Source organism: Pseudorasbora parva, chromosome 7 (assembly GCF_024679245.1).
Source record: "Pseudorasbora parva isolate DD20220531a chromosome 7, ASM2467924v1, whole genome shotgun sequence".
In the NCBI taxonomy this organism is placed as follows: domain Eukaryota; kingdom Metazoa; phylum Chordata; class Actinopteri; order Cypriniformes; family Gobionidae; genus Pseudorasbora; species Pseudorasbora parva.
Window position 1 is genome coordinate 47,306,316 of NC_090178.1, and position 18,872 is coordinate 47,325,187.

The following is an 18,872-nucleotide window of genomic DNA, read 5'->3' on the forward strand; positions in this document are numbered from 1 at the left end:
ACAATATTTACATGATGAAACGTCATGAGATTCAGCTCAGTCGTTTTTTTGGAAAATTGCAGAATTATGAAATTTTCGCAGGTGTAAATAGGAGATAAAGAGTTAATGCTTTCATTTGAGAGAGAGAGAGAGAGAGAGAGAGAGAGAGAGAGAGAGAGAGAGAGAGAGAGAGAGAGAGAGAGAGAGAGAGAGAGAGAGAGAGAGAGAGAGAGAAGCACACACACATATATTCACATGAGAGAGGAACTTTAAGGGTTGCTTTGGTCTTCCTGTCTTGATGCTGAGGAGCTACAGTACGTGTCTCTCATCTGATAATGCACGATAGCACAAACCACAAAAGCAAAAATACAATACAGGATGTGTGTGTGTGTGTGTGAAAGACAGAAAGCAGGTATGCGGGAGTGTTCAAGCGTGTGTGTGTGTGTGTATGTAAGATTGAGCCATTTTCTGGTGTGAAACGCAGCCCTCCCTCCCCATCCCTCGCTGTCCCTACTGTGTCTACTTTGTATCCTTTTCTTTTCTGACTGGGTTTTTCCACATCGTGCTTCACATTTCCTTTGGCAACTGAGATTTTATGATATCTAATGCAAAAAAAAATGTGTGAATACAGTAAGATTATCCTAAACCTTCATTGCATATTTGCTAAAACTAAGTTAGAAAATTAAGTAATCTTCAGGATGTTTAGTGTATGATAAATAAATTACACTTTATTGTTTACAATAAGTAGACATTATAGTCTAGCTGTCTATTAAGTTGATATTCTGGGGTAAGCACAAGTTAAAATATCGATTAGAAAACAATTTACGCATAAATAAAGACAAACTAAAATATAGCTGGCTATTGGACGCTGCTGGAAAGGAGTAACATATCTTAACATATCTGTTCATAACCTTAAAATGTATTATTTTTTACATTTTAAATTCTAATTTCATATGTAATAGTCTTACATTTAATTTAATAATTTACTTTATAGTGGTACATTTTAATTTTTAAATTCACAAAAGCTCAGCATATCTATTTGCAGTTTGCAAACTTATAAAAACAGTGACATGTAAAAAAAATAAAAAATAAAAATAATAATTGCATGACCATTTCATGAGAAGAAGGCTTTACTTAAATGTCAAATACTGCAAAAAAAAAAAAAAAAAAAAAAAAAAAATGATTTAAATAAATAAATGATGGTCCCTTAATGAAATCTGTTCTAAATCAGGAGTGGGACTCACATGTCAAATTTTAAGTCTCTGTCTGTAAGTTGCCAGACAACCATCAAACCCATCCATCCCATAATTGCAAAATGGCCTCTTCTTCCATTATACTTTTAATGCTTCCATTAGAAATGACTTATGGTATGTACTGTTTGAAACTGAGGTATGAAGCGAAATGATCTAGGGTAATCAGCAGCTCATTATTTATGTATCGACCCAGAATTGCCCTTTAAATGCTGTATACTGTAGTGCGCTGTTGCTGAGTTTACCATACAAAACCATTTTCATTTGCATTGGGTCTTTCCTTTGGTCCTCATTTGAAGCATGGTGGGGAGAAATCCACAGAAAAAGCCTTATTTTAACCCTAAAACCCTTGGGTTGCTGCATTCAGCTGGTCGAACCCTAGAGTATTATGGTTAATGCACTTATGCTTTATTAATGTTACTGGCAATATGATCACACAAGTTTATAACAAGCTACAACTGCCATCTAAGTTGGTTCAGAATATGCACCTTTCACTTTATGACTGCACTAATGTTAATGCTGGGTAAGTGTTCAACTTTCCATTTCTCAACTAGAGCACAAATAACAAGCACACAAATCAACGGCATGTTTTAGCAGAGGAGACCTAACACAAGGGCGTACTACTGTGTTTATGTGTTTGTCTCTTTGTACACATTTCTTTATGTGTGCATGTGCGAGCGCTTTTGTGTGTGCACTTTAAAAGCCGGTATATGCAGCAAACATGTCTACGTGTGTGAGAGAGAAAGACAGAGCGAGAGAGAGAGAGAGAAAGATAAAGAGATCACAGGGTGACATAATGGGGACTGGTGGAGGGTTTCCTAAGGCTTATTCTCACCATGCAGTATTTAGAAACCTTCCTTCTGGGCACAGTATGAAAGTCAAATATTTATCCTCTTCTCAGAATCTGTAATGCATATAAGCAGTTGTTTTTGTTCCTGTTGTTTTCCTTTCCTCACAAAGTTTCTTCTCTTTTCTGCGAAAGCAGGTGATGAAGTCTCCGTTGAAAAATATATTTTGCCATAAAGCACAGCCAATAGATGCAATAGTTGTTTAAATACTGCGTCTGAATCTGATACTTCAAATACATTTTAATAGTTAATCGACAATTAATCTGGTACATGTAAAACCATATTCTTATGAAAGGCAAGTTTCTCTTACTATTCCATAATATACACAGTAGGAGCAATAGATCTTGCAGGAGTTTCTTATATTTTATTTATAGATTATCGTTTGCAACCAACTTTACTTCTGCAATCTGATAAGTGAAACAAATGCAGGAAAATAATTATTTTTATCCACTGGAAATTGACTGGATTGTGAAAAGTAGGCATTATTTACCATAATTTGTGAGGCATGCTGGATTTGGGTGATTTTGCAATTGCAGGTACATTTTGTGTCCAAAGTCCTTAAAAATTTCAAGATTTCATTTTAAAATAACTTTTATCTTGTAAAAATGTGTGTCCACAACAGTGTTGTGCAAGTTATTCTTAAAAATATGAAATAAAAGTAATTGCGTTACTAGCCCTTCTCCTCCCTCTAAATAACATAATATATTTGCGTATAGTATTAGTATATTAGTAGATTTAGTAGATTTACGTTTTACACTTTAACCAATCACACACAGCTAAATTGAGTTTATGAATGCTAATTGCCAATCAGAGGCGTTAAAATTAGCAATCGCTGAAACACAGTTTTGGTCAGAGCATGAAGTCTTGCGAATACTTTTATCATAAACTGATAAACAGTTTGTGAGACTTAAATTAATTAAACTGAGTGACAGCTATGCACGCATTTTATGCGATTATCCATTCAGAATTGGAAGAAAACATTTTGTTTTTGTTGCATTTGGTAAGGCAATGGCTAGGCTATTTATTATTTGCACTGATTAAATTACTCATTCGCTTGCATATTTAAATTATAGTGGTTTGTGAACATAACCCCCTTAATAACAAGAACGTTTATGGATGTGTAGGTTGTTGGTAGGCAACCCGTAACAATTTCATGACATTGTAAGAAAATGTGTTTTTATCACACTCGGCCTTACGATCAACTCAAAATAATGAGTGTATTTCCAGAAACAGAATGTGTATTTTTTTCTTTCTCCATATTAAGTGTGTTTTCGTTGGTAGGCTTTACCCGCCTCACACCAGTTAAAGTAGATATCAGGTAGATGATGTCGCGTGTGCCTACCTGAGATTTACTTTCAAAAAAGCTATTTCGAAACACTGGATAAAACGCAGCTGTAATGTATAGGGACCTGGGCTTGGAACTATACTCTAAGTACTATTTTTTTGCTTCAGTTCTGTTATCGTAACATACTTTGCCTTTAAATTGGTGGAATTATCTCCCAAAACTATGCAAAATGAAATACATTTTCCGTCACTGATAAAATCTCTGAAACAATATTTTAATGTAAAAAGTTCTTTTGTTAAAGGTGCCCTGGAATGATTTGAAACAATATGTCAAATTGTTCTCTGGTATCTACATAGAGGGTATGTGGCTTATTTAAGGGCAAAAATGGTCCAGATACAGTTTTACAGGTCCATTTACAAGATGTAATGCTCTGTTCTGAAGACTCATGAATATTAATGTTGAGCTCTGCTCTGATTGGCTTATTTCAGCCACTCACAGCAGTTCAGTGAAGCAGCTCGTGAGTCCTGACCGTCCTGACAGAACACAGACCGACTGAATGACACTTTAAGCAGAACATCTCAAATAGAGATTGATAAAAATGCAGCTTGTTTATTGGTGTTTTCAGCTCGCGTGCATATGGTTGCCATATTTCAGTAATTTAAATCCCCCAAACAGAGCTTTTCTGTGAAAAGAACACAAACGGTGTTTTACGTTAACATGTCCAATATGGCAACCATATGCACGCGAGTCTGGGATTTTTGCAGTAAAATATCCAAAAACCACTAGGCCGGTGTTATATATTTTGTTCAGTTGAGTTCTTACAATATCCCAAAAGTTTCCAACTATTTGTAAATTGTGAGAAAATTCCTATTTTAACTAAGGACCGGGACGTTTCAGCATAGCGTTTGAGAGAGTCGCCTGTCAATCGCGTCATATCTGCGCTACCCTCGGTTTTATTCTGCAGAAGCGCTTTTCTCTTAGCAGTGTGAACATGTCACAGCAGCGCCGAGCGAACGCACAGAGGAACATCAGAGCATCATTTTAAACACACTTAAATGTATCTAATATGATAAACAGAGCTGCTTTACCTTATAATCATGACCGGAAGTGCGGCCGCCCAGTGACTGTGTCCCGTCCCGTCATAATAAAAGTCCCGGTGTTCGCGAGCCGTGTGTTTGTTTAACAATCGCTCCAGCGGCCGTGCTCAGCTCCTCAACACTCGGTCCCTCTCTGCTTTACACTACAGTAATGTTAATAACCGCATCCATGAACATGATTTCTGCCCGAGTCCTATTTTCCACCGGCTGTGAGGTGAAGACCACATGTCCCAAGATGCTGCGCTCACACTCTGCGTCATCAAACTACGCCTTTGTCTAGAATAGGCGCCCTCCAGTGAATGTAAAGTTGTATAGTGCACCTTTAAGCTTTAAGTAGGAAAGCGGGGGATTGTTTATGAAAAATAAATGATGAATAAATAATGACTAACATCCTCCCTTCAATGTTAGTCTAGGATCTAGAAAATCTACAAAGCCAATCGTTTAGAATGTCCCTTTGACAAGCAGAATGATTTCTCTTAATATCTGTAGCAAATGGTGTATGAGTAGGATGAGCTACACACCAGAGTTAAATTCTACATATTAGGAGTTTGCTCAAATTCCTAAACGAAAGTATGAGCAATATTTGTTGTAATGCTCATCTAAGTTAACATCACCAATAAACCTGACTGTCCTGACTGCAGTGAGAAACCCCAATCATACGAAAGGAAGGGATCCGTGCTCCTCACAGGATGAGTAATGCTTTCTCCAGTCTGGGCAAGTGCTTATCAGATCCCGCTCATTTCCAGGTGGAATATGCTTCTAAATGGGCTGCACTTAGGATGATTTAACAGACCGCTGTGTGTGGCTGACTAGATAATTAACTCAGAGTCTAGGAGGGAGGACGATGGAAAGAAGGCACTGAAAGGTTTTTTCTTCTTCTTGTTTTCCTGTACAAATATTTTTATGGAAGCTTGTTTCCGCCACAGAATAAAATATTTTAAAATGATAATTGTGACTTTTTATCTCACAATTGTGAGTTCACATCTCAGAATTCAGAATTGTGAGATATAAACTCACTCCTGACTTGTATTTCATTCATTTCTGACTTTATATTATGCAATGTTGACTTGTTTTGACAGAATTGCAAGTTATAAACTATAATATAAATGTATCTTGTATCTTATATATATATATATATATATATATATATATATATATATATATATATATATATATATATATATATATATATATATATATATATATATATATATATATGAACTCAACAAATTTATTTGATACATTTATTGTATTTCCGGTTACATTTAATTTCAAGGTTTTATTGTTACACTGCAATTATATATTTAATGCTGAGTAATAATAATTAACAGCATATACATACTATAGGCTTAGGATTTGAGTAGTGGGTTATTTGCATGTAATTATATATAAATTATAGTTATTACTATGGACACTGTAATATAAAGTGTTACCATACGTTCTTACAATTTTTTGTTTTTCTAAGCATAAACCTTACTCAATTGATTGTTAACAACAAATGCACATTTGGTATTTGCATTTCTAAGGCCTCTAAATCAACAACATGATCAAAACTGCTGAAAAATTGCTGCACACAATTTATTTCATGCCTTCTGTCGTCTGATTGACAGTTTATATTTTTAGCAGGTAAAAAGCCTTTTAGTATAATTGTAAAAATGTCCCCTTCCAGCTTGTGCAATATTTACAGATTTTTTTATCAAGTGTAAGAAAAACTTTTATATGGCTAGTTACATTTCAAGTTAAAATTCCTAAAAACATCTTCTGTTATTTGTGAAAATGTTTGGCACTGGAATACTATATGATGTTTTTGGAAGTAAATGAATGACAAAAAAACTTGCTGAATTTGCACTGCATTTTTAGGCTGAAAAGTGAATGTGGATTATTTGCTTTTTAATAATGAAAATGTGTGTGAAATGTTTTGAATTTAAATATTCACAGCTTATTATATGATCATGTTGAATTTCAGCCGTAAAAATATTAGCCCTTAAAATACAATGCAAGCACTGTTAGTGCACTTCAACAAGCTTTTTTTGCTTTAAAAAAATATACATTTGTCATTATAGATATCTCCTAATGCTGAAAATCCTGTAAGACTACGCTGAACAAGCAGCCAGTCTCTGAAATCTATGGTAGTGCATCGATTAGCAATGCGTTCTTGTCGCATCCTTATTGAATTGCATGTTAGCCAGACAGCATGACCTCAACCGAAGCTGCACAGCGATGCTATTTAAATACGTCAGTCTTGCCGATCTGACATGACTGTTATCAGGTGCGTGATCGTTCCTGCGCACAATGACTTTCTGAAAACCCCCACCATTGTTCTTTCCTTGGGCGTCAATGTTTCCTCAGCCTTCGTTTATCTCTTCATGTTGACCTTGCTCAAAATTTTCCCTCTGCGGCGCAGATGACCGGAGATAACGGAAGGTCAGTATAATTGGATCAAACTGACAGCTAACGGGCGGCTGACGCTTCCCGTAGCAGCAGGTTAAGCCGCGTCTCACTCAGACAAGAGGCTGTTCATCGCCTCTCTCCTCTGCTGGCACGCTCCAGTCGATGACAGCCATCCATGTTAGATTTGCCGTTAGTAATTGGCTTTACACAACATGATTGTGTGAACTTGCACAAAGACCCGTTGCATGAGAGGTCAGTCTTTGCAAGATTATAGTTCGCATATACTCAGACTTGCATTGCGGACGGTGAATGGACAACTAGTTGAACTTGGTCAAGCTCAAAGCTTTTTGTTCTGTGGCTGTGTTTAGTGAATCTCGAGCCTATGGTTGAACTTATATGAGAATGTTGTGTTGGCTGTTTTTTTATTAGTTTGATACAGGAGCTATTTAAAGAGCATAGCAATCATTTTCAGATTGCTCCAGGACTTGATGAATCTTGCTCATATACTCGTAGATGCGGAACAGGTTGTGTACTCTACTATTAGTCTCTGAAAGTCAGTTATTTCTGAGTTTTGAGGTAGAATAAAAAATAGCTGAGACAAATAATCTCCTTGGTATCTGATTACCCAACTCTTAGAAAAGCCTATAGATGCTTTTATATCCCACTACTTCAGCACAAACTGAATTGGGTCACAATGCCTAATTGTCACCCAATCAACCTTTACTAATGTAATGTCACTTATATTTAGCTGGAGGAAATGGAAAGTCTCGGTGTGTGTGTGTGTGAGAGAGATAGCACAGAATGAGGTATCGTGATGTGGAGATGATGGAATAGACTAGATCTTCTGCAAATTAATGAATCCTTTTTAAATGAATATTCAGGGATAGACCATAACGTCTGAAGAAAATGTTATGCTATTTAGTTCAGCATTTGCACATACCATGTTAGTTGATGCAGTTTCAGAAATATTTGATTTTGTATGTGAGAGACAAGTAAACTGTGCTCTTTACTAATGTGCAGGATTGTAAAGCAGATAATATTTAAAAATGTGTTATTGCAAATGACTCGAATATATATATATATATATATAAAAAAAAGTTGTTGCTTGTTTGTATAACTTAATTTGTATTTAACCAATAATATTCATTTCATTTTAACATGGGTTGCGCATATGCATTGATAATGATGCTTGCCTTTGATATGAATATGTTTTTTGAGAGTTCCTGGAATTCAAGTAAAAAACTGCTCTAACCAGCATGAAACTATCACAAACCTAACTTATTTATTTGTTACAGAAAAAAAACAAATGTTTAACTATTTGATAAGACAGATGGTGATGGATTCTCCAAGATAATTTGTATTTTCCTGAATATTCATATCTAGTTAACTGATGAATATGCTAACCTGTTCCTTTCTCCTTGTGTCTCTATAGGTTGACCTGCCTTTCCTTCATTTTCCTTCCATGTACGATATCATTTGGACTGAAATGTATCTGTGTTCTGTGTCGCTCATCACAGGTTTAGCCCCTACGAATGGTATAACCCCCACCCGTGCAACCCTGACTCGGACGTGGTGGAAAACAATTTCACTCTGCTAAATAGTTTCTGGTTCGGAGTTGGAGCTCTCATGCAGCAAGGTAGACGCCTCTGCCTGCCCCTCTTAGCACACATCCCACTCTTTTGCTGGGGGTCCCAACTTGCTCTTGTCAGGCCCACTATGATGCATGGGTGCCTCTGTGCATGTAGTTCTAGAAGCAAAGTGGTTGCTGGCCAGTATGAATGGGGCTGTGTGGGACTTGAAAGTGGATATTTGTGGGTGTTGGGCAGAGCAGTGGTTCCCAAACTATGTAGTGTCATAACTCCTGAGGCATTTAACATCCGTCTGCACACCCCCACTCTTCCACTTAGACTGCAGTCACATCTTTTCCATTGAGGGACAAAATTTCCTCCCTTAAAATGATTAACAGGTGCATCTTTTACCTTTATAAAGGCAATGTGTTTTATCAAAAACGTTATATATATGAAGACAGTGCACTCAAATTACTTGGGAGAAAATGCAATACCCAATATGGCAAATAACCACCGCCTTCTAAATGAAAGAGCCAATCCTTGCTTTGTAAAGTCATCGCATCACTGCAGCTGTCGATAGATGCTCTGGTTTCAAAAACAGGCGGTGCCAAACCGTTTCGGAGAATTTGATGTTTTCCCATTCAAAGAGATCGGAGCTGCACTTACATGCCCAAGAGGCGTTTCAAAGATGGCCGCTGAGTGAAATTACTTTTTATGTAATATTCTCAAAATTTAATTAATGTGATTATTAATATAATAAAGCGATAAATTATGGTAAAAAAAGAAGTGATACTTTTAACTAAAAGTAGGTGGTGTCATCCAGTAACAAAACATGTGGCTGTATTTATGAATTGGTAATTGAATCACTGACTCTTCCAATTCGTTCAAAGCCGCAGATTTGTTAACTAATGACAGCTGTGAGTTGCTTGGAGACGCACAACAGTTCTTGCTTATTAAAAACAAGAACTTACTCAGGGTATGTTTCTGCATTGAAGAGAGTTTGAGTCGTAAAACGATTTCTATGCTCAGTCTGTATTTGTTCTTCATACTAAACCCCACTTTTAAAAGTACATTGTACAGTTAGTTTTGACCACAAAAGATGATGTAATTTGATTGGATATCATGTATTTGACCTTTACGAGTGTTTAAACACTAGAGATGGCATTTTGCCTGTTTAAAATAAATTCTCTGTTTTAATATTAATGTTGGGATATAATTAAATGAACGGCAAAGCTCACCATTTTGTCCATGTACCCTAGTTTGGGAACCACTGGGGTAGAGGATCACGGGTTCATTAGTTGCATGCTGAACTTTTCCATAACCATTGTTCTCTTCGCTTATCAGGGTTCTGAGCAGGTAAGTCCAATTTCATGTGCAAAAACAAATGGCGAAATGACACAAAGACAAACTCTTGGTCATGACCTCTGTCTTAGACTGCCATGTGTGTTCTTGACTTCTAAGCCTAATCCTACCAAATCCTGATGCCACATCTTCTCAACTACAGAATGCAGATGCTTGAGATTGAAAAAGGCCTGTGATGAATGAAGGACAATGACACATTTAACCTGCATGCCTTTGTGTTGCATCAGAATAGCATAATACGATTTGGTTGAGTAATGAGAGACACCAGGCCCTTGTTTGAAAAGTAGCATGGGTATTGTTTGAATCTGCACTGCATCCATCAAATGGAATGATTTACAGCAACGATTGGATTGCCATGTAACATTAGCATTGTGAGCTTTTGTGAAATCCAAAGAGTTACAGGGCCATGTGCAGTCAGCCTCCAACTAAGCAGAAGTCTTTAGCTCTGGCCTACTGTCAAGCAAAGTTTATTTCAAACCTGCTTCAACAACTGCCTGTGATTTTCTAGCAATCTTACAGGCTTAAATTGCTGCAGTTGTGTTTGATAAGGGTAGGAGCTAAACTCTGCAGGACAGTGAGTTTCCAAGAGCAGGGTTGATGACCTCTAAACTAGAGCAACAAGTGATGCTCAGTAACATGAGTATGACCAAAAACAGATCTGTGATGTCCTTCAATGCTTGACTAAAAGTGTGGGTTCCTCATTGTATGTCTTCCCTGCACCAAGAGCAGGTAACCTATTGAACCCAACACGGATTGGCACTGTGAAGTAAGTGGAGGTTATTAAAAGTTAGCTAATTTGTTTGAATTATTATGACAATTATCTATAAGACGAATTATTGTCCAACAGCATCACCCAATAACAACATATTTTTATGGTGTCATTGGGACTGTCCTTTGTTCAGGCTCCTTTGTGAGTTTGGAAGAGAAGATGTGGCATTAGGCTGAGGGCAAAATTAGCAGGGTTTGTGTATGATGACTGTATGCATGTCTCTTGATGAGTGAGTAACACTACATTGTAGAGAGGCTCCCTTGCCCATGGCTTGTCAGCCCCGAGAAAACTGTGGGATGGCGTGCTTGGACATGACGTTACCTTGGGTACATGACAGTCAGCCCCAACCAGGTTATATAAGGTCATCCTGATAAAATGGTCCAGAACAGTGGTGACAATTTGAAACAGCATTTATTTCTTCTTGGGATGGTTTTCTTTTTATAATTTTACACCACTGTATGTTTGCTTCTTTAAAAAAGTGGTTGTGGGCACCAAGGCACCTCTTGTTTCTCAGAAACTCCTTCCAACCTGTGCCTAACTACTTGTTTGGATAAACAGGTATTCCTATCCAAAACTCACACCATTCAGCCACATGTCAGAAGGCTCAAGCATCACAGTGTTTGCACTTAGAAATCAGCCTATGGTTAATGAATGGTTTGGATATAGTTGTCTCTGTGGATGGGGTAAGAGAATGTCTTCCAGCATAAAAAATAAAATAAAATACACACATCACCTTAACAAACAGCTAGTGTATGTAAGGGAAAAGTTATTCTCGCTTCCTTCCTATTCCGCTGGTTGTTCGGGCTGTCTGGTTGCTAGAGTTGAATATTCTAACTCTGGACTTGATTGACAGGTCACTAGAGCATTACCAGTCTGTTGAGGCTTGATTTAAACTAATGTTTGGAGTTCAATTGTAATTCATGCAACGGTTATTCTTTTCGACAGTCCATTGTGTTTTGCCATGGACTCAGTATGCCAGATCAAAACTTACAATAAATCATTCTCAACTTGAGAAGAGGTGCCAGATATTTCCCTGCACTCTCGTCCTCTGACATCTCCTCTTCGTACAACTAGTTATCACCCCTACATTTCCCTGTATCGATTAATTTCCTTAACATGACATGGTGAAAACTTGATTAAGGAATGACAGGACATTATACTTAGGTTGTGACATAAAATGGCTCTTCATTTTGGCTTTTACCCACAAGCCAAATGGATTGAAGAGTGTAGGGCAATTCAAAGACGGAAGCAAATTATGAGCCCTTTATCCTTTAATACAAAAATGAGAGCCTGCAATCTAATTAAATTTGGCCACATAAATACTCATAAAACATAAATGAATTCCCACCTCCACTGTGGTTAACTTTGGGGTATTTAGTTAGCATGGACATATCATCCCAATTGTCAACAGGCAAAGTAAAACCTTTCCTTGCAACTAGTTCTTGAGTCTAGACTAGGTTAGACCTTTGTATCTGGTGCTGTCCCTTACATTGAAACCATTGCTTTACCCTGACTACTATCTCTGCTCCTCTCTACTAGGATCTGAGCTCATGCCCAAAGCCCTTTCCACAAGGATAGTAGGAGGAATCTGGTGGTTTTTTACCCTAATCATCATCTCCTCCTATACGGCCAACCTAGCCGCCTTCCTCACCGTGGAGCGAATGGAATCTCCAATTGACTCGGCTGATGACTTGGCCAAGCAGACTAAGATTGAGTATGGAGTGGTGGAGGATGGTGCTACAATGACCTTCTTCAAGGTAAGTTGAGTCTTACATATTACTTGCAGCATAATATAAAAAAAAAACTCTAAATAGCCAAGTTGATTCGGATGCAAGTTCAGGGACAGTCCCAAATCTAAAGCATTTTCGTGTATTTCCAGCATGTGAATGGGGGTTGTAGGCCATTCAAATCTGGAAAGTGTGGGCAGAGAAATGCTGATGCTGTCTGTGTTGGTCTCATTGAGAAATGTAATAAAATTGCACTACATTGCTGTATGTCTAGATTGGTAGTGAATCAGCGGCCTTGGTTTCAACACCTCCACAAGGACAGACGTTTATATGAGAGCTACCGGTACACTAGAATGTACCACATAGGGATGATGCATAACCGGATCGCCCTATGATGTCCAACGGGTTTATTTTTGCATTAATCACCAGCTAACTGTTACCAGCTAACATTACTCTTCACTAATTTGATTTTATTTAATTACATTTTTAATTGATTACAGCTTTGATAATTGAGTCACCAGGAAGGTCAATGACTGGTGAAGAGACCTTTGCCAGTCGGATGGTCTGGCACACTGAATATTTGTGTCACATGGATTATGTAAATTTGAATCTGTTTTGCATTGTTTCTGATATTTTCTTATAAAAACGCTGTAAAACATGAATACCAATAATGATACATTACATTTACATTTATGCATTTGGCAGACGCTTTTATCCAAAGCGACTTACATTGCATTCAAGGTACACGTTTTTACATTATTGTCAATTCTTGCTTTCCCTGGGAATCGAACCCATGACCTTGGCGTTGCTAGCACCACGCTCTACTGGTTGAGCTGCAGGAAACATACAAAAATATCCCAGCTCTTAAAGGGGATGAAAGTATGCAATAAAAAGCTAAATGGTTGAGAATTAAGTTTTTTTTATACTTAATATTATATTTGAGGCTGTGTTTTGGGACGTTTACTGAAAAAAAGTCTGAAAAAAATCTTAAAACAAGAATTATTTACTGGACAAGCCAAAGTAATTGTCTTGTTTTGGGAAAAAATAACTCAAAATTAGAGCTGTCCTCGACTAAGGATTTAGACAATCGAATCAGAATAGTCGAATCTCTCAATGGTCGACTGATAGTCGAATCATCTGTGTGTGTGAATGGGTTGGGAGGGGCATGACACTGTCAGCAGAAGGGTAAAACTATTTTTATATTCCTTTACACACTGCACACAGCAACAACTTTTAATAAAGCGACCAAAACTGCCTGCCAACTGACAGACGAACTGACAATGGCTTTCTTATTTAGGTTTAAATAAAAGGTAATGTGTTGGATAAACATTAATAAACCGTTTTCTCATAACATGTTAAAGCCACGATCGAATTGACATAAAAAAATACCTGCCTAGAGAGGAAAAGAACACTTTGAGTGCGTTTACATGCACTTTCTGAAGCCGATTGTGCCTAAAGGGGGTGAAGATGTACGCAAAGCTCAGCCCCGCGCCTCAGGATCTCACTGCCACCTGATCTCACCGCCACCTGACGCGCCCATTATATACACGCAAGCTCAATTTTGAATTGACTGACAGATGAGCTGCACGAAAGCGCTCTGTGGTGCAGCAGGATTTTAAACAACTTCCTGAGTGGCCGCGGACAGGCGCTGAATGCTGCCGCCGGTGTGTGTACACTCATTGAACGTGTTCTAATTTTAAAGGCGCGGTGCGAAGCTCAGCGCCCTTAAAGGGGTCGCACACCGATGCTCAGCTCAGCGCCACGACACGTCTTTAAAATATTGAGCACCCCCATATTGCCAAAATGGTATGATCCTCGTTTCATAACACCCGCGAAGATTCGACCTTGAGATCGGTGGTCGAATCAGGCTCTGCATATTGATGCATTGAATCTTCGACTATTCGAGGTCACCCCTACTCAAAATCAAGAGATTTTTTGCTTAAAAAAAGCAAAATAATCTGCAAGTGGGGTAAGATAAATAATCTTAAAACAAGATTATGTTGCCTACCCCACTGGCATATTATTTTGCTTTTTTTAAGCAAAAAATCTCTTGATTTTGAGTTATTTTTTTCACAAAAGAAGACAATAATTTTTACTTGTCTAGTAAATGTTTCTTAATGTAATTTTATTTATTTATTTATTTTTTTTTGATATTTTGACTAGAAACAAGACAAAAATACTAAGTAAGAAAAGCTGTTATGAAACGGCACTGCAACAAGGCTTGAGGGTCCAAACACAGCTTTTATAGGAGGAAGCCACAACTGTGTAAAACAGGCATTCAGTAAAAACCACAAGGCAAACCATCCAGATAATATCAAAGGTCCACGGCACATGCAAACAGGGAAATCTAGGGAGACAGGCAGAAAATCAAGACCATTAAACAGAAATGCAGTGTAACACCAACACGACTTTGCAAAGAATGACTGCAAACACAGGGCTAATAAAGTTAGCGAGGTAATGCCACATATGTAGGTGGAAGTGATCAAACAACGAGTCCAGGCAATGGGTTATGGGAATTGAAGTTGGGAAATCAAGGGAGATGGGAGAACTGCCCTCTGGTGGCAATCATGGGCACTCCTTCTGACGGATGTAACAGCGTCACATTAAACTAATATATTTGCTCTGAGGTCACAGCATGGAGCATATCCTCATTTGTGACCAGTTCAGTAAAATCTTCAGCCAGCTGTTAAAAAGAGCTATTAGAGATATATTGTGCTAGTAATTTTCTTTATGAAATAAAGAGTCACAAAATTACAAAGTATAATTTAAATGCCATTACGATATATAATATTTATTTAACTAGAAATTGAATGCTTCATTAAAAATATATATCTGGCCTTATGTGAACAATTCACTATTACAGTTTATTCTAAAGGAAAAATATATTTGTACAATCACATTCTATTTATGATCCAATTGATTCCCAAAGGAATTGGCAAAATTGTACTTTTGTTAAATATACAGTATAACTTATATAGGAATATGTCTCATATTATGGAAGTAAAAAGTGTTACATTCACGCTGAAAAAATATGGGAATAATTTAGGTATTTAATAGCAGTTTAAATATTAAAATAAAAAAAGACACCTAATTGTGGATTGCAAGATTAGAGCAGATTACCGAAGAGAGAGAAAATGTAGCTCTTTCAAAGCATCCTGTTCCTGACACCGCCTATAATCCATTCCAGTCAGATTACCTAGAGGAACAGCAGATGTTCTGAGAGCTGAGCACATATGCTCTTTTAGCAGGTGCTGATGTATTGAGTGATTGAGTGGCAGTGTGAGTGATTGATGGTTTGATAAACTGCCTTTATTGATTCTGTATAATGCGGTACAGAGACAGTCTCAGAACTCAATAGTATCAAGAACACTACACGTTAAATTAAAGAGGTTCCTTTTATGTTCTATAATTACATCAATATTTTAGAACCATATCAAATATCAAAGTCCCCTGTGGCTCAAATAGTTTTGCGTTTGGGGTTTTAGGTTCTTTACATCTGTACTTTTACAGCTGACATCTTTAACTTCAATTGATTTGCTATTGTTACAAGCCAAAGAACCTTGCTTTATAATCTAGAATATTGGTTCTCATTCACTAATCGTGTGATTCACAAGCAAACGTTTGCACAAATAAATCCAGTTCAGGCTCATTTGAAAAACCTCCATGTGGCAACATTTCTGCAACATGATATTATGCTCTGTCTTGCACATATCACAACACTGTTAAAGTGAAATGTCCAGTGAGTGGCTCTAACAATTTTATGTTTTAACCATCTTAATTAATTTACATAAAATACAAAAATTACACACTTTTTGTGTGAAAATTAAGAAAAGTTGTTGCTATTCAGCCTGGTCTCATCGTTAATACGTAGGTATTAATATGTAACTTTTAAAGACACAAAGCGTATGTTTTGTACATTTGGATAGGGAAATATGGACGTATTGGTGACATTTAAACGTAGCATTATTAAGTTTTTACAGCTAAACAAATTTAAAATATTAACAAACCTTTAATTTAAATATCTGTATAATTCCCCTTTTTATAATTTTAAATGTTAGATTCCCTAACCTAAGCACACCCATTTCATATTCAAAGAAAAAACATAATGGACAGCAATGTGTCAAATAGCATTAAAACAATATTTTGAGCCGCTAATCCTACCCCTACCCTAACCCATAACCATCCCTCAAAACTATGTCCTCTTAAAAATAAAAGCATAACGGACAGACAAGTGAAATCACAATAAATATTGTATTTTTTATTTTTTGCGAATGTTTAAAAATGTTTAAAAACACTTTATTTTGATAGGCCACTTTAGACATTCTACTAACTATAATAACTTTGCAACTACATGTCAACTAACTGTCATTAGAGTATTAGTAGACTGTCAGATGAATATTTACAAAAACTTTATTTTGTCGGTCCCCCAACAGACATTCTACTGACTATAAGTAAATTGGCAACTACAATTCAACTTATTCTACTAACCCGAACCCTAACATCTAACCGTAACCTACCAGTCTACTGACAGTCTACTAATACTCTAATGAGAGTTAGCTGACATGTAGTTACAAAGTTACTTATAGTTAGTAGTATGTCTAAAGTGGACTATCAAAATAAAGTGTAACCAAAAGTAATTCACCTGACAATGTGTTGTGGTCCCATTTCTCTCTGGTGGTATAGTTTTGTAATTATTAATCCCTGAAAATGTTGATCTGGCTTCTTTACGTGAAGGCGCACATTTTCCATCAACTAAAACACGGCATGTCGCAATCTGTGATGATTGATGAATCAGGCGAGAGCCAATGAGCATTCGATACCACTGCGCTAAAGCATGTCGTGTGGAGTGCAAATTAAATTAAATTAAATATTTAGTGCAAAAATATTTTGCATTCATAGCAAGTCAAGCAAGCACGGGATTTGACATTACAGTCGCTGGCTGCTTAGAGATGAAGATCACTGGATAAAAGGCTAATTAGAATTAAATACAAATTGCAGTATTTTATTATTCACGCATGGGAGCTGCTACACATTCACACGCATACTTAAATATTTCACATTTTTAGTGCTGTCAATACGTTAATATTATCATAGTGTGTATGAAAACATAAGTAAATGTACAATCTCTTCTTATGAGATCTCGTTGTGCTTTTTTACTGTCTCTAGTGTTCAGTGATTTGTATTGAAATGTGTTTGGGGTTTTGCAAAAATGTAGATTGAGGCACATTTTTTTTTTTTTTAAATGAGCCTTGAATAAATCATGCTTCAACAACTTTTATGGAAAGTGTCCGGAAAGTGTAGGAACAACTGAAACCACACATACACAAAAATCACATGCTTTGGGTGGCCTTATAATCATGTTAAGATTTAATTATAAATGCATACTCAAGGATCTTTCTGCACATTGCTGAAAGTGACGGAAGTCTATAAAAGAAAGCCCTTATATGATGATGGCCTGGATGTATTTTATGCAAATTAATAACCTTGGGAATGTGGTCACTCATTTATGATAGTCCAAATTCATTAACATTAGACTGTGGCTAAGAACAAATTCAAATGCATACGCATGTTTTGTGATTTTTTTTGTGTGTGTGAAAAGCTCTTCTGTGCTTATTAACCACACAATTATTAGTGAATGAGACGAATGAATTTGTTTCTTGTTTTAATGTTATATGCAAAAAGAGTTCAACTAAGAGTTAAAACATTATCAGCATAGTATAGTTATGCCACATCCATGATTTGTATTATCATTCTTTCTATTGTATTGTATTGTACTGTTCTTTTTTCATTTTCATTTTATTTTGTCCCCATTGTGTCTTTTATTATCTATTAAATTACAGTCCACGTGTTAAGGTTCTGTTTCCAGGTCCAAGCCTCTACTTTGTTTCAATTCAGAGTCTTGCTTTTAAAATCTCATGGCGTACACCATAGGCTCACAACGTCCTCAATTCCAATATTTTACTATTTAGTAAAGATGAATCACTGTCTGGCCAACTGAGATTCTGGTATGGAGAAAAAGCGTTAGGATTGTTATTTTTCAGCAATACTACAGCACACATTTGAGTGTATATTAGCACCCTTTGTTGTTTGCTTCTGGGATCTATTAGAGCATTTGTACCTGGTGACAGTGACGTTTGATGCTAGACTTAACAAGCGAATGGAATGAGATTGCCTGGCTATGCCGTTATAACAGGCCACCTGTGTGAGATTCTGGTCTGAACGGCAATTTCAAAATGCTGCATTCTCTAGACCTCGAAGCTGTTAAAGCTGAAGCTGCATCAGGGTTTTATTGCTGAAAAAATGATTTTAATAATATATGTGGAGGTTTATTGAAATGGCCGCTAGCGAGTGTCTGATGAGGCACTGGGGAGTTTGAGCTGGATGACTGTACTAATGGGAGCTCACAGTTTTAATCCTTTGATCACTCTTTTACACACTATGTTTCTCAATATACTGCACCCGTCCTGTAAAAGGGGTTGTTTTTGGGTCAATGAGAGTATGCATAAAGGTTCCAGTAATTGACTATAATTTGCCCCCTGTAATTGATTTCAAGGGGCATTTTTACCTTTTTAGCAATTTTAATAAGTCGATATAAA

General features: G+C 36.9%; 1 protein-coding gene across 2 annotated transcripts in view; it reads left to right on the forward strand.

Moving 5' to 3' along the window:
* The window catches only part of grik2 (glutamate receptor, ionotropic, kainate 2), a 344,433-nt gene that overhangs the window by 256,916 nt on the left and 68,645 nt on the right, over positions 1 to 18,872 (forward strand). For both annotated transcript variants that reach the window (XM_067449374.1, XM_067449373.1), the window contains 2 exons: positions 8,368 to 8,486; positions 12,089 to 12,306. In XM_067449374.1, the coding sequence (XP_067305475.1) occupies positions 8,368 to 8,486; positions 12,089 to 12,306 (337 nt within the window). The remainder of the gene's footprint in view (positions 1 to 8,367; positions 8,487 to 12,088; positions 12,307 to 18,872) is intronic.